The sequence below is a fragment of the Electrophorus electricus genome, chromosome 23 (assembly GCF_013358815.1).
Source record: "Electrophorus electricus isolate fEleEle1 chromosome 23, fEleEle1.pri, whole genome shotgun sequence".
Taxonomy (NCBI): domain Eukaryota; kingdom Metazoa; phylum Chordata; class Actinopteri; order Gymnotiformes; family Gymnotidae; genus Electrophorus; species Electrophorus electricus.
Window position 1 is genome coordinate 3645731 of NC_049557.1, and position 17223 is coordinate 3662953.

The 17223-nt window shown below is 48.3% G+C and overlaps 1 protein-coding gene across 1 annotated transcript in view; it reads right to left on the reverse strand.

Moving 5' to 3' along the window:
• The window catches only part of grid2 (glutamate receptor, ionotropic, delta 2), a 238262-nt gene that overhangs the window by 91108 nt on the left and 129931 nt on the right, over positions 1 to 17223 (reverse strand). Inside the window, exon 3 of the mRNA XM_026999786.2 lies at positions 3556 to 3840. Within this exon, the coding sequence (XP_026855587.2) occupies positions 3556 to 3840 (285 nt within the window). The remainder of the gene's footprint in view (positions 1 to 3555; positions 3841 to 17223) is intronic.

The following is a 17223-nucleotide window of genomic DNA, read 5'->3' on the forward strand; positions in this document are numbered from 1 at the left end:
CCCTGCTGGACGCTCAACTACTTTAGAGACGCGTGACCGTGCACGCGGGGAACACGCGGGGAGCACGCGGGGAGCACGCGGGGAGCCTCCGTTAACCAGGGGACTGTGAGGTGACGTTAGCACAGAGGAGCTAATCACGGTGACGATCGCTCCCGCCATAAAGCCCCGGCTGTCTAACCGCGCAAGCCGCGTACGCGGCCATCAGAGGCACGATGCGCGAGGCACCACGCCAACACGAGGCCCTTTCATCTGTCAAAAAAACACACACATGTAATTATAATCAAGTTTAGCGTCTCCATTCTCATTAGAACCCGTCGGAGGCTCCCAGCTGCGGTGTGGCGTGGCGAATGGGGGTGGGTTTAGGGAGCCCGACGAGGAAAGGTTCACACAATGCATCAATAATTAAATGGTTGCTGGCTCGTTAGGCAAACGCTGGCCTAATTGAGTGTGGTGTGTGCAAACCTGTAATGATGAAATCACCGCAATGAGAAAATTAAAAGACGTCATATTTTGCTAACTTGGACTTTTCTTCTTGCACTTGTGCATCCTGAGAGACAACGCCTTCGTAGTAACAGATGGCATGCCATTCCATAAAACCACACATTTAATATGTAACAGTGTGTATAGCATCATGTCTGGACTATTTTACTACAATCGTCATTGAATATTCTTAGCTTTACTGGCTAAATTATTGACACTAACCTCCTACGCGGAAGATTCCTCAAAAATTGTGCATCTAATTAATACGGAAAGCTAAATTCACATTTCACATCTTGCAGCTGCCTGGAACACACAAACAAACAAACAAACACCCCCCGCCGCACTCCTGGTTTGACAACACTGATTACTGTGCATCGGGTCTCTGACATGACGCACAGCAACTGCCGCGCTACTCTAAGCTGCAAATCTAAACCGGGCTCCAGCGCTCAGCTGGAGGTTGGAGAGGCACTCTGAGAGGAGCCTTGTGAACAGAATCCAAAGACGTCACTCGGTGGCTCCTGACCAGGTACCGGAGGTGGAGTTAAAGAGCACCCCCGCACGGACCTCCAGCCGTGGCCCCTCCGCTGCATCCAGCGCATCAAGGGTGCCGACCGTCGGCGGGGGAGGGGTGGCGGGAAAAACGCCCGTCCGCCCGCCCATCCCGGCGCGTCCTGCGGAGGAACCTGGCGCAGGCGAGTGGGCGAAACCTGGAACCGGCCAGATAGATTAAGGCTGGAAAACTCCAATACCTACAAAGAAATATAATCTGACTTCTGGAGCAGCACGGGGCGTGGAGGGCATCCGGATCTGATGAGACGGTAATGGGGCCATCCGCCTGAATCACTGCTAATTACATCCATGAAGGGGGAAGAAATTTGATTTACTCTATCCGTTTCATCTCTCCGTTTGTCAGGCGTGGAAACCTTAAATTTAGACAGTGCGCATGCTAATTTAACCACAGCCAGCAGTCGGCGACATGCAATTAATGCCTAATTTTATCATACCACTTTATGACGTAATAAAAAGTGGGCACAAGCATGCATGCATGCGTGTGTTCTCCTATTCAACACACGAGAAATCGACCCATGATAAAAAAAAATGTACGCACCTACATTCACTAACTCACTTCATTCGCTACACCTACATTACAGGGGCAGTTTACCAACGTATAGTCACAGACAGGCTTATGTGTGGTTAGGTACCCCCAAGCCCACTACATCACAGGTCAGCTGACCACAGGAGACTGCCGACAGACGTTAATTGGCTGGAACTTCATTTTCAACATGCCAAAAGTGTCACTGACCTGCTGGTAGTGGGTGATTGTATCAAGCACAGCAGTGTAGCTGGCGTCCATGTCACTGCTGGGCTGTGATTGGTCCACCCCCCCAAAAAAGTCCAGCCAATAGCGGCCCAGTGCTCAGAAATCTCACCAATGATAACGAGATGGAGGAATGGCGGCCGCTAAATCTGCATGGCGACAGATGGGCTACGGAATCAGGCTGTACACCTGCAAGGTGTTTAATAAATAAACTCCTCTAATAAATAAATTTGCAAATGTCAGTGGAACACTTCTGCTCTGTTCTGCTTGTGACTTCATTAGCAGTATAATGACAGATTGCCGCCTAGCAAGGAAATTCGGAAAATCCAACAGGGGGAAATGAATTTGTTGAAATAGCAGGCGTGCACGGTGAAGGCCGTTGAACCAGCGAAGGGCTGCTAAATGACTGGCTTTTTTTGGAGAGCTCTGAGCATCCATGTTAAGGACGTTACTTGAAATGAGTTGTCTTCGCTGGAAGAAGCACTTGCAGTGAGTGCATGCAGTGAGCACATGCCACCAGAAGGGTGTTGCAGATCTAAGCTGCAGGAGCACGGTAGAACCCAAACCACGTCGCAGGTGAACTCCGGTCACTTCCCGCATGGGGAGAAACGCACGACGGCACAACATTCCCCCAGCGGGAGACTGCCGGGTAAGCATGATTCTATGGAAATCGACTCACTAGTTAGAAATATGCACCCTCTCATATCAGGCATGCCCCCGGTCCCAGGTTACAGCGCATAAAGTAATACAACAGGTTTCTAAATCTCTAGACTGGTGGAGACTGGTCGGTGCCGAGAAAAGGTAGAGGGTAGGCCGAGAGTAGGCTGCCCACACGAGTGAGCGCGGTGACGTCCGGCTGATCATTCTGCCAGCACCACTAAACCAGAAAATAGGGGACTGTGGGGAAACAGAAATCAATTTGCCAATGCACATTCTATTGTCCAAAAAGGCTATTTTAAGAAGGTAAGGCAATTTCAGGATACATTGTTCCCTCTGTAAGGACTTTGGCCAGGAGTCCAGATCCGCTAATGCCCACAGGATCTCTCTTCTGAGTCAGTGGTCCGGCTCTTAGAAGGCTTAAGGCAGGGTGAGGGGAGGAGATCTCTCAGGCTTCATTACAGCGGAGCGGCGAGGAGCTCGGCCCTCTGACGTCGTTGAAAGCAAAGCCGTCCCACTTTAGGGACACTCGCTGATTTATCCCGGCCTTATCCTGCCACTGCCGAGCCTAGCTTCCACAGGGGCTGCCAGGGGAAGACGGACTTCATCTTCCTGGAATTGCTCGGCTGTGCAATTCCTCTCGCTCTCCATTTCCCTCACTAACCGACACATACATGCTCGCGCGCACACACACACACACACACACACACACACACACACACACACACACACACCTGTACCACCACCCATTGGGTAATGTTCTATATCTTTAGATACCCTCACTCTTTTTTTTCACTTCACTCCCTCACCGAGGCACGAACAGACACTAATTTTCAAGTCCGTTTCTCTCTCTCTCTCTCTCTCTCTCTTTCTTTCTCTCTCTCGCTTGTTCTCATACACATAATTTTCACACTTTTTGTTTCTGAAATTTTCTTTCTGCATTCTGTATGAATTCCAATATTGTGCGCGCGTGCAAAAAGAAAAAGATGGGCAATAATGGGCTATGATAAAGAATAATTGTGCGCAGTTTCTCTGGAGAAGATGACGGGATGTTGGTGCAGGTCACCCGCTTCCCTCCCCCGGCGCAGGCGGCCTGGTACCGTAGTCCGTGTCGTAGAAGACGATGAACTTCTGCCAGGCGTACTCCATCACCACATGGAAGATGACATCGTTCAGGTAGACGGGCGGCCGCACGAAGAGGGTGTAGTCGTCGGGCTGCCCGGGCGTGGTGGGGGGGCAGCCGGAGCGAGGGGTGCCCACCGGTGCCCTCTGGATGAACAAGTGGGGGATGTGCATGGCGTCAGCCAGGGACTGCAGCGAGCTGGCCGACATGCAGCCGATGGAGCTGACCAGGGCGAGGATACCTCTGTTCATCAGCTCGCAGGCTGCAGGTAGAGAAGGGGGAGACAGACAGAGATTTATTTAACAGTACTGTACGTGCACTTTTATATACACACGTTCACAAATGAAAGAACCGAAGGGAATGACGAAAAGTAGTCAAATCCATGAAGCAGTTGTTCCAAATAAGAGGAACAGGGATTTTCTTCGCTGTTTGTCAGAAATGGGGATCATGTGACTCAACCTTGAGTAGAATCTCTTAGGGAGATTATATTAATTAATTCCTGCGCTGGAATGCACTTTAAATGTTGTTATTTTACCTCTTTTAGTCATACAATTACGATGCAGCACTTTCAACGGCACTCTGCTCTTAGTACTTTCACGCAGACCACGCCACTGAATATGCTGGAAACTGGTTCTCAGCAAAAAAATAAATTAAAAAAAGAGGAAAACTGGCCAGGATGAGCTAAGTAATTGTTGTGAGGTGTATCATCTACGAGACTATCCCAAAAAGCTACCGAACGCTGCATGAATAAGTCCATTATTCAAACGCCGAATTTGCTAAGCCCAGCGATCCATCACTTGAGGAAACGGACGCTGGACCTCGGCTCTCTGAGCGCCCGCTTCTCTCTCCAACACCACCACTCCTGTTCACAGCCGTGACTTTGATAGGTGTGCATGTACAGGAAGCCGTGACACGTGCTCGACACCGCTAGCCTTAACAGCGGCGGGTCCGTAATGGTTATCCCAATCTCCCAATCCCAAAAAGCGTGCTGGGAAACGAGGCACCGGCATCCCCTAGTCTGACGGCCACGCGGCCTTTACGTGGCCCTGTTCCGGTGCTCGCGGAAACATCTTGCCAGCCACGGGAGCTGTGAGAGGCAGAGCGTGGCTGGTGGGGGTTGAGGCAGGTGTGTTACATGTGGCAGTAAAAAATAGGGAGAATGTATGGCATATGCATGAATGTCCTGGCTTGGCCCTAAAAGGAAAGCCATCTTACCGAGACATTTATTTTGAAAAGTCACTACCACATTCGAGCCACGTTCCTCATACTGAGCGAATGCAACGCGCAAATTTGGCACCGCACGTGGCCGAACGTGATCCTGCACGTTTAATACCAAGCAAGACGGATGCTGATGACAACCAATGTTTTACAGAAGAAAAGGAAAACTTTAGAAGCTGGGTTTGGCTGGGTGTGGCTGGCCGGATGTCCCAAGCTCAGTTTGTCTTCACATAAAACAAAACAAAGGCGTGACACAAATGTCACACATCAACGCTCATCATAAGTTCCAAGGCCAAATTCATTTAACATTCCCAACCCAAACACTTTTGTTCTCAGTGTCACTCAGGAGGTTACAGCATAGCAACAGTGGACCATTTCAGCGCTTCTCCAAACAACGCACCCACTACAACTATAAAACGCCTCAAGCCATCTTCTTGGAGCTACCTGAACTCTGCAAAATTACCTGTCAATCAGCTGCACAATACACAGTAATAAGACAAACGTCAGCTGAGCACCATGAAACAGGTAATTACCATGACAACCTTGAAGCATGTGTTTAAATTCAAGAAGCTAAATGTCAGAATTCCTCCCCCTCTAATGTGAACTCTGTATGAATAGCTGTCAGCCAGTTCTACTCTACAAAATGAGGCAAGACGTTTTCATCTTACCCAAATAAAAAAGTGCGCTTCCCACGGCAATCCCATGCATACGCTTTAATTGAATAAATGCGCAAGTTTTTAAGCTGCATAAGTCAACCCTGAGTTAACAAGATTTACGTTAAAGAGAACAGGCCTGTTCCTGGTACCAACTTAGTCCCACGTCATGGCTTGGACTGGCTGGAAATTGTCGGGCTGGCTAACCCTTCCTTATTATGGTAGTGAATTAGTGCCTCAGTCCTCCCGTGCGTTTCATCTGTAAAACTCCGTCCGACCCTCGTCAGCTGATCTGACTAAATATGACGGCATGGGACACCATGCAATGTTTATTACACAACCGTGTTAGCATAATTAAATCAGTGATTTGATTTCACATGATTAGATCCTGTCCAAAACCATTAATGTGGTCATATTAAGACCCGCCCCAGGTTTTCATAAGAACCAAGGGCTGCGAACGGCCACGGTGGTCTCCGATCTGAGATGCTGGTCAGAGCTAACCACTGCCCAGGAGAATGACCATGTCAGGGACAGCCAACTCTTTCCCAAAGCTTTTGGCCAGATTAGTTCCATCGGTCCGTTTGATCACAGCCTTACGGATCACCGTATTCATAATCATAGTGATGGATGTATGTGTCTGGTATACTTAATTATCATCCATATTTATGTTTATATACGTTAATATCTATATCATATAATTTATGTACAATTACAAAAGTGTAGATTTTTGAAATGATTATTGGAACTGATCTGGAATTAGTGAATCCCTACGTAGGAAGATGGGAAAGTGCAGTCAGGCAACAGTGGTATGACTGGCCTTTAAAAAATCAATAAACAAAAGGAAAAATATATCCTCCAGACAGGCGAGCTCCACGTGCCACCCTGCTGCTTAACCGCTCCTCCCTGCCCGCACAACCCCTCACCACGACCGTTACCACGGCGTGGTGATAACGTCCTGGATGCCGTGCGTGTACCGGAGGTCAGGCGAAGCGGGAACTCGTGCTAATTATAAGCAAGCGTGAGTTTCAGACCTTCTTTCTGATGAGAAACAAGCACTTTCTCCCGTCATCCTTAATAAGCACCTGCTATCGCCACGCTCACATGCAGGAATACTCTCAAGTGTTAATATTCCGATATAATTAGAGCTGTGCCAATTAGCCTATCAGAGACAATGCACAAATGTATTCATATGGTACCCTCTCCAAAATGAAGACACATGCACAGACGCACACACACACACACACACACACACACACACACACACACACACACACACACACACACACACACACACACACACACACACACGAGGGCCAACCCTTTTCTGTTGTTGAGCACCCAAGATAAACGTGCCTATGGAGATTTGGGGGTTTTTCCTTTCTTTTTTTTTTAAAAGTGGATTTTTTTTTTTTTTTTTGCTGGCATATTTAGGAAAAAGATCTGCAAGAAAAGACCAACAAGGAATAACCCTTCCTTTTCTTGCTCTGTCACTCTTTTCTGCTGTATCTCTTTTCTACCATGACTCTCCCAGCCTTATCACCAGTAGATGACACACAGAGCACTCACTACTGGTTCCCTAGAACCAGATATTAGATTTTCGATATTACTCCCTCTGCTCCTAATTGTAAAATATTCAATTACTCCAATTCCGAATTAACCAATTATCAACTGGCTGGAATAACTGTGAGTCGCATAATCCTATTGGAAAAAACTTGCGTGATTGCCAGCGATATGACACTCGCGGTGGGATAATTACGGACGGGTATCGGCGCTGTAAGACGCAGTGCAATCTTAAACAGAGAGCATAAATATTGTTTGCTGGCAGGTTAAATAGCGGCATGCTCTCCGTCGCCTATCATGGAGCTCTTTAAGGAAGAGGAAGAGGCTGGAGGAGCTATTCATGCAGAATCCGTGAGACCCTTCGTCTTAAGCGGCAAGCCACCGCTCTGGTCGTATTTCCACGCGCATAAAAAAAAAAAAAAGTCACCTGTCGCTCCCATTCTTTTCTGCTCTCCCGTTTCCCGCTTCGGCCGATGTTTGTCAGGCTGCGTGGCGGCAACGATGGCCAGAAATGTGGGTGGGAACGAGTGGAGAACTCCCCAGAGGGCGAGTCTGCAAATGTCTCCGCGCGAGTGTTTGATGAAGGGACAGTCTGCTGGCGTTGAGGAGACGTGTCCCACTGGCCGCGTGCACAACGAAGACGCATGATCGCGTTAGCGTGGCAGCTGGCCGCAGATGAGGGGAGCGCGAGCCGTGTGCGGCGGTCCCACCTGGTGCCGCGCGCTTGAAGAGCCCTTAAGAGAACGGCATGTTGATAGACAGAGATGGGAAGACAGATCGAGAAAGCGAACCACCTCTACGACTGCTGCTCCGGCTACCTCAGCTGAAGGCAAGCAGCGAGAGTACGTGCGAGAGCCGGAGCGTCCCCCGCCCCCTTAGCTACCCACCCCTACCAAGAATCAGCATGCAAAAGTCCCCTCTCTAATTGAAGCGATTCAAATTGAACCATTCATCATGGGAGAATCTCGTCCCCGGAACGCCACTGGAATGAATCTGTGAGTCATTCGAAAACTCCCCTGCATCCATCCTCCCTCTCTCTTCCTCTTTCGTCCACCACTCCCATTTGTCTTTCTCACCCCCCCCCCACCCCCACCCCCATGGCGTTGTCCAATCCCAGTCGTGAAGCTCTTGTATGCTCAGAGTTGGCCTTGGAACATGATCTCTCTACCACTCCTCAATGGAGAAGTTGGCTGTTTTTCAACCCTTACCTTATTAAAACTGTCATTTATAATGCCGTGTGGTTCCACCTTTCCAATAACTTTAGTGCGGAGAAACCTTTTAGTTTCTTACTGGGCCTGAAGACATTTCAATAGGACAATCATTCAATCTCTCAAGAAGCTCCTTTTTGAACATAGGAAGCACACAGTAAATGATGCATGCTATTTTAAGTTTATCCTGACCATGATTTGAATGACAGCAGGATAGTATAGTGCCATATATATATATATATATATATGTGTGTGTGTGTGTGTGTGTGTGTGTGTAGAGTTAGTCAAAATTTCAGTGAATACACACGGATTCCAGAGACACCGTATGTTTAGGACAGAGGTCTTTCATCAGCTGTGGAAGCAAAGTGCTTCTGAAACTCTAGGAGGTGAAACTACATTATGTTAGAAAAAATATGTTTAGCATTTATACCATGGTATTCTAAAGTGTAAATACGTTTTTTTTTCCTTAATTGTCCTAACTTAGTTGATACCATACCAACAACTAGCAACATAAACTAATATATTCCACTAAATTCTTACAAATCAACAAATCTTAATTTCTGATGCTCTGAAGGTGGTCAACTAAACAATCAGCAAGCCTTCTCTTGGTTTCTCATAATATAAAGCCAAAAGCAACATCACTTGCGAGAAATACAACCGACGACTCCTGCAGCAGCTACATTGTCGGGGAGACCCAGGAGGTACATGTGATCAAAGTGTGGATTTAATAGGCTAATCCAGAAAGGACCAAGCAAAGGGTCAAAATGATCACAGTGGAACCAGGGTAGGGAGAAGGATACAGGGCATCCGCACACACAGACCACACACCATCCAGCTTCAACAGGGGAAAAGGACAAAATCCAAAACAGGGTCCAGCATCAAACAAGCTGAGCAAAACAGGAAGCCAGCTTGCTAATGTGGCATGGCACAAGTGATGTTGCACCAAGGAGGTTGTGAATGAGTTTTATAGAGTCAAATCATAGGTTAAAGACAAACGTGTGTGTGTGTGAGATGGCAGGGTGTGGCTGGTAACTGGTGTGATCTGGGTGGGTGTAGCAGGGGGTGAGACACAGTAATGCATGAGAAGGAATGGGTGATAATTGATCCTTTTATGCTAGTTGCATTAGTGTCTGTGTTAATAAATGTACATGTAGCACATCTAGAGCGGCTGCCAGCTACAGTACCACAGTTATTATTCAACTGGTTATCTCACGCTTGACGAGTACATCTTTGATGTTTTTGTCTCGCCAGTAGGAAATTAGCGGAGGTTCCTTAAAAAGGGATGCAGTCGCTGCCTCATCCTGGAGGACTCTGAAGTGGTTCAGTATAATAATAGCCACTGTTTCATTTGTAAGATGACAAATGAGCACAGAAGGAATTCTTGTCTTAATGTAAGATTATTCATGTCCAGTCTCCCAACAGGTAGAACGTGAGCGAAAGCGTCAGCCGTGAATACCTTGGGAAGCCCACAGTTCTTAAAATACTCATACATTTATTCACTCGGGCTGTAAATGTGCTTAAAACGTAACAGTTGTGAGTAAGAGAGGGTTTTTTGGAGGCCTTGGACTGAGAAGAGCTGTATTGCAGATAAAAACCCAGAGTTCGTACGTTTGTAAACGATGGTGGTATTTAAAGCAGAATGTTCAGGCTTAACTGCAACGTCTAAAAAGGTTACCGTCAAGCCAGGATGGGCTATACATGTATATTCCAGAGCTGGGTGGAACTTGGAGAAGGCAGAAATAAACAGTTGGTACCCTACAAATGTGCAGGTAGAAGTACCAAAAAAACGTCATCAAATGTATCTCAGAAATACTAAACATACACCAAATCCCAACGAATCCAGCAAGGTGGTTTCCATAGGATGGTCCCATTTTACCCCCATACTTACTCCGCTTATCTGTGAGTAGTACTTGGAGTCAAAGGTGAAGCAGTTAACATAAGTTCAACAATGTTAAGAGAATATTTTTGTGGGAAGGCTCATCTCAGGTCTCACATCAGGAAACCGCTCTAAAGCTCTCAAACCATCGTCACTGGGAACGGCCGCGTGTAAAGTTTTGATGTCCGCTGAAAAGAGTATGGAGTGTGGAGCTAGGTCAGAAGGAGCCGATACGATAGGACACCCAGGGTCATTGTCCTTATGAATATTTGAGAGAAGACAGAAAAGGCTACAGCCAGGACGGTCTACGGTACGATTGCAAGCAGAATCAGGGGGGCGTCCTGCTGAAATGGCACCATTAATAATTGATGGAATGAAACAGTGGAGTGATGTCAGAGCTGATCTGCCTATAGAAGCTGACATCGGAATCACTTCCTCCTTGTAAATGTCTTTTCTCCAAATGGCCACGGCTCTGTCAATAACAGCCGGCTGAAGAACAATGTCGCTTTTTGGTTTACATTTTTAAGTGCAGAGTGTTCTTCCTTTGGTAGATTAAATATTTCAGCTGGTTTGTTGAAATTAATGTTACAAATTTCTCTTTTGCAGATATTAATTTTAAAAAATCCAATGCTTGAAATTCCCCTGTATGATGAGTCCAGGAGGACTTGGTAGAGTCATAGTTAGATAAATCGAGGTTAACATGGAGGCATGGAATGAACGGAATGCTCTGTGTTATCTGACCTTTTGGGTTAGGGTTGGGGATTGCTTCAGCAGCACACTGAAGCAGGTGTGTACACCTGAGAGATAGCCCAGCACCTAGAGCTTGGGTACAAGCTCCTGGCAGGAACAGCATTCAGTAAGAGACAGAACCAAGATCCAGGGATTATGGACCGAAATATATGTATAGTGTACGGGCCAGACAACCCCGAATCCAAACAGGAGGAGCTACTCCGAGTGATGGAAAACAACTAAACTAAGATCTTGTGGGAGCTCCAGATCTATACAGACAAGCAGGTAATTGTGACCCAACCAGACATAGTGATATATAAGGACATAAGATCCCTAGCTGGAGGAGTGGCACCAATAGATCCCGGGAATGACAACATCAGTCTCAGTCCAGAAGAGCACTATCCTACAAACAGCACAAATACTGCTGCACCCTCAAACCCCCAGGCCTCTGGTAGAAGGCCTGAATGTGAGGAATACACACACACACACACACACACACACACACACACACACACACACACACACACACACACACACACACACACACACACACACACACACACACACACACACACACACACACACATGCATACATGCTTTTCTCCAGAGATTCACTTGGCGCGTGAATATGTTTTGCTGCGTTTGATATGCTGCCAGAATAGTTTTGAAAAGTTCAGCCAAACTTTGGGTCTCACTGACTACAAGACATTTGTGTACCCATCTCTCCCTGCTTTGCCTGGGGCAAGGAGACAATCAGATGCCACTGTACAAAGAGGCTTGCTTGAGTAAAGCCTCTTTGGAAATACAGGCTGTCCTGTGCCTTCCTTTGTCATAAATTGAACTATAATATAGGGAACACCCAGAGTGCTACAACGAATTACTTACTGAACGTAGTGACGGATCGACACATATCCATAAGATTCAGAAGGCAACGACGTTTGTCTCTGTATTACTCTGCAAGATAAATAATTGTACGTTATGGCAGGAATGTTCATTTCCATGTGCTAGTGTGACATTGCTTGGGTTTGTAATGAGCCCAGGACATACAGCTTTTGGTAACATTATTTCACCAACACGTCACACCCTACACTACCTACAAATCCCAAATTTTGAGTAGCCAACTGGTAGGTTCGTGTCGGACACAACCGCCGTCCTACATACAGGTCAGCTAAAAGGTGTGATTGCAGCTGGTAAGTCAGATGGCACCAGCCTTTCCTCTGCAGTGTTTCCTGTTAAAGACCAGACTTAAAAACCAAGGACAGCAAATGTGGGAGAGGAGTAACTGCACTGGGTATCTGGCAACCACAACTGGCGTTTTTTTTTTTTGTTTTTTTTTTAATACAAGGATCCCCTTTAAAGGCTGCCCACTGTACGTAGAGCAAGGCTAGCCTCTGGTTAAAGAAAAATTATATAATAAATCAAATTTTTTTGGAAAAATCTGAATCTTTGAAGCTTTGACACTTTATTTTTGCTTCACGAGCTGGCGTGCACCGAATATTGGAAATTTTGGGCAACCTCCGTGAGCAAGTGCAAGGTAGTCATCTCAGAGCCAATTCATTTCAAACCGACTTCCTGAGGATATGACTTGAGTTCCGCTTTCCAGTTCTGCCAGTCTTGTGAACACTGGTGTGGTTTCACCTTCGCCGGTCCCATGAGGTCCATGTCACGCCAAGGACACCAAGCAAACAGCACCTGTGACCCGTGGGAGCAGCCAGACATGGCTGAAATTAACCAAAAAAAAGCGGGGAAAAGCTCGGGGTGGCCTGCGCTAGACTGAGTCGATGGTGCAAAACAAAGGCAAGGAAATGAAAGGAAACGATCGATAAGTGGTCGAGCATACATTCAATCCGCTCGCTCATACACAGAGATTACTGTGCGGGTCATGAATTTGTTCTATTTGTTCTAAAATATTTTGTATTTGAGGACTCAAAACACCGTTTTACCTCCAACAACAATAACAACAATAACTGTGATAATAATTATTATTAAAACTCTAAAATAAAAAGAAAACGGAAGCAATTTAGGAAGACAACGTGGAGAGGCAGTCTCGTGTGCAAACCGATACTTCACCTTATGGGTTGAATAGACTGGATGTGAGTTCGACAAGGTCTCTCTTCTTCAGCTCTTGCTGGGAACGCTTTAATTTAACTTCCTTCCTGCCACGCCGTACGTGTGCACGGGTGTTTGTGTCTGGCGGTTAGTACTCACTAATCTTTTTTTTTTTGCTCTTGGCACCACGCCATATGCAGAGCCCACTGCTGATTCGACGGAATGTGCCGGATCATGGCCGTGCGAAGAGCGAAGCCGGAGAGGGCACCGGCGCGCCCACCTGCTCCCGCGGCACCGATCACGGCCCGATCAGGTCTAAACCCGTCGGGCCGTTACTCTTAAGCAGGCCCGAGACCTCCAATATGAGAGCTGATTCCAGCTGACGAACCTGCGCGGCCTGCGGTGCAACGTGAGCGGGAGCTGCCCGCTTTAGCAACGGAAAAATTAGGGAAGCGGGTGACCCTGGAAGAGGGAAAAAAGCAGCTTGAGAGGAAAGAAAAGCAAGTGGGTGAGACAAGGGCGAGACGTGAGCGAGAAATAACCACGGCGGACGAGGCGGCTTGAAAAGAGGGTGGAGAGCGAGAGGAGAAGGGCTGATTTCACGCCGGAGAAGACAGGACAGGTGTCGCGTCTTCGCGGACTTTTGAAAAATGACCTTTGTGACTAATGGTCCTCTTTCATTACATCCCTATCTGTAATTTAGTCTGCCTGTTCCTGAAATGATCCTCTGTCTAAGATAAGGGAGGCCAGGAGCAGTGAATAAGTCTGACTTTGATATTTCTGATAAAAGACAACTTGAAGAGACAACTCGAGCACTACTCATGGAAACAGATGGCGGATATGGCGTGTGTGTCTGCGAGCCACAGCTCATCATGCATCTTCAAGGAACTGAGACTCAGACTGAGAATTCAGTCTGCTCCTCCTACACAGTGCAGTGTCCTTGAGGCATTTGTGGACGCGGATGTGTGTGCGTGTGAGCGTTCCTACATGAGCATGTGTCTGCGTTTGATGCAGAGAGAAACATGGAGAGAGAGGGACCTAATACGCAAGAAAAAGACGCGAGCGCAGACGCGAGTGCAGAAGTGAATAAGTGAAAGACACGACGCGACGCGTCAAAAGCGGCAGCCGCACACTCACCCATCCGGCAACTTCCCCGAGAAGAGGCCTGACCCAAAAACTTCCAGCCGCCAGAGCCTAAGCCCCGCTCCCGCCTCTCCTGCCTCACATCACATCGGGATCCGATAACGGGAGCAAAAGCCCGGGCAGGCTGTGTCAGAGACAGCACGTGGTGACAGACACGACTGCCTCCAGACCCGCATGGCGGGTCCTCCCACTTCAATAGCAGCTGATTGCTTTCTAGTACTTTCCCTCTGGTTCCAAACATGCTGGCGATAAGGTCTCCCCGTTCCGCGCGAGAGCACTCTCTCCACGAGCACCGCACGCCTCATTTTTGGACTTTTCGGGGGAGATCTTTTTTATTTATTTATTTTTTTAAAGTGCAGGTCAAGAGGAGTCTGGCTCAGAACAAGCTGTCCACCTCTTCCGCGTCGTTTGGTCACCTAAGGCCAGCGCTCGGCCCCGCCTCCTACAGCCGGGTGGGATCGATGCGCTAGATTGCTTTGCGCTCCTCTTCGGCGGAGGTGCAGGGTGAGACCCCCGGGGCACGATGGTGAATACAGTGCACAGACGCAGTTTCCTTTTGACATTCATTGCTTTCCAATAACCGGGAATGCCGCACATAATGGACTCGGGCATACATCTCTGGATCCATTCAGTACCCAACTCATCCGCCATGCCGGGAAAGGGCTGCAGAGACCTGGGTTTCCTATCTATCCTGTACTCTCTCTTTAAGACATGCCCCCACACCCTTTTTCCATCTTGCTCACTCATTCCTCTGTGTCACTCCATCGTGATGTATGATCACAGGCAGGCTGGAAAGTAAGAGTCAGCCCTTTGTCCCTGTAGAGGACAAACAGACAGCTCTAGTATAACCCTAGCTACATGACGTGGAGCGTGATTACCCCATCCCACACACACACACACACACACACACACACACACACACACACACACACGTGTACACAAACCTGGAATTTGCATAGTAAACATGTTGCACATTAAACAATCACAGCAGTGCACACCCAAATACACACACACACACACACACACACACACACACACACACACACACACACACACACACAGAGTCCCTCGCCAGAAGCTAAGCAAGTTCCTGAAACACAGCAGCATGGTCTGGGACAGCGACTTGCTCTGGTGGATTGAGGGACCCTTCAGTCAGGCAAAAACATCGCGGTAAATAAACAGAGCACTGTTACCACAGAAAGCAGCTCTCTTTCACTCTCTCCCCTCCCTCTCTCTCTCTCTCTCTCTCTCTCTCTCTCTCTCACTCTCCCCCTCCCTCTCTCTCTCTCCCCCCCTCCTCTGTATCACCCCTCCCCTCCACGCACAGGCGTGCTGTGCTTGCTCACTTGCATCCACAGCCTGGGGACTGTCGTCACGCTTGGTGACAGACGTCCAGACACTTGAAAGCACAAACACCCCGAAACTTCTCCCGACGTCTTTTCTCCACAACAGCACGGCGCTCTTGCTCGTACAAAAAAAAACGGATCCGCCCACAGGGCCTCGTTTCAAAGCGCCACGGCAGATCCAACACGCCGAGGCGGTGCTTATTAGGGGCCATTCCTGGTATGGAGGAGTTGGCATCCCACAGGGCGCGGGTAGTGGTTTCGGGAGCGACGCCCAGGCCAGCACAGCCAGGCATGCACTGTGATCCCTCGTGGGTGTGGGAAGTCAGCAACGCCACCTTGCGCTGCGGCAGATTGTGGTCTTGTACACAGACACACGCGCACAGAGCCCTTGATGGTTCGAGAAGACTCGTTGATTCCGGGTTGCGGGATGACGGCTTTGGCTGATTCCAGTATAGATGAGTCAGGATCTTCCCGAACACTTGGAACGCTGATGTTTCCCTGTCCCGGCACAGAGGAGGACTCTGGACTGTCCGCCGTTGGAGGTCTGCTCCCATCTGTACCGAGTGAAAAGGCAACTCTGATGAAAGGCTCAGCCTTTTTAAGCAGGGTTGGTGATGCAAGCTATGGTCCCTGCAACCTTCACATTATGCATATCCATGACTGTTATATATTTATGCACTGCACGATATGATGACAGCAGCCATATTAAAGGTGTAATGGTAAGCCCTGGGGCTTGAGACTACACTGAAAGTGTGCTTACCAGATGCCACCAGTGGCCTGCGTTAGGTGGTCACACGCAAGTGTGCAAATACGTGTGCAAGCACATTAGGCGCTCAGAAGAACAGACGCGATCTCCTCGAGCAGCCGGCGTGCCACGGCCTGACCCCGGCCTGACCCCGGCCTCTCTCACTTGGTCTGTCTCGCTCTGCCAATTCAAGGACAGTTGTGCACTCTTCCACTGCCTCGCGGCCCCTGCGTGGACAGATGCTAGGCTTAATGCCTTAATTCTGCTTCCTGTCAGCTTTCCAATCTCTTTGATACCCCAACACTGATTCCAATTTAAAAGGGCCCGTGATCCAATTTGGCGGCTGGATCTTCCCAAAAGCTGCGCGTGAAACGATGCGTTTGTGAGGGCTAGCCTTCTGCCGAGGACTTCTGTGATTTGAGACACCAATGCGCTAAATAAAGAGCAGCTAACATTTCGGTGTCTCCGTGCGCAAGTGGTCTCCAAGTGGTGTTTGGTTGGGGGGGGGGGGGTTAGACTTGTGAGAGTTTTCTGCTTCCTGTCTAGCTGTGTTACCTTCTTCAAAAACTCTCCAAACAAGCCAGAACGAGCCAATCTACGATGCAGCCAGCAGAGCAGGGAAAGTGAACCACCTCAGGCAGAGCTGGCCTTCACATCTGCACTAACAGCGAGTGGGAGAGGAAGATGTTTTTGGGAGGCAGCGTCGGATAACAAGGCCGATGCTGGTACTGTTATCATAACACGGTTTCTGGCATTTAGTCTCACTGTAATGAAGCAGAAACAAGGCGTTCACTATTAGATGTTCTCTCGTAACTCGCCGAGTGCTGTGCCGGTGTCAAGCAGGCTGTGGGGTTTTTTTTTTTCATAACAAAAGACTCTCTGACCGCTAAGAAGTGGTGAAATGGTGACATTTGAAATGAGGAGAGTGCATTATTGATGAGCCTGACTGTGGTGGAATGAGAGACTCACTGTTATGAAAATGGGATCTCCTCTGATCTAAGAGCAGCAAAACTCTCGTCAGAGGGAAGAACTCGGACCGGCCAGGACTTTCTGGGCTCCTGTCCGGAAATCCAGACTAAAGACGTCTGCGTAACCACAGCCTACACATGGCAACAGGC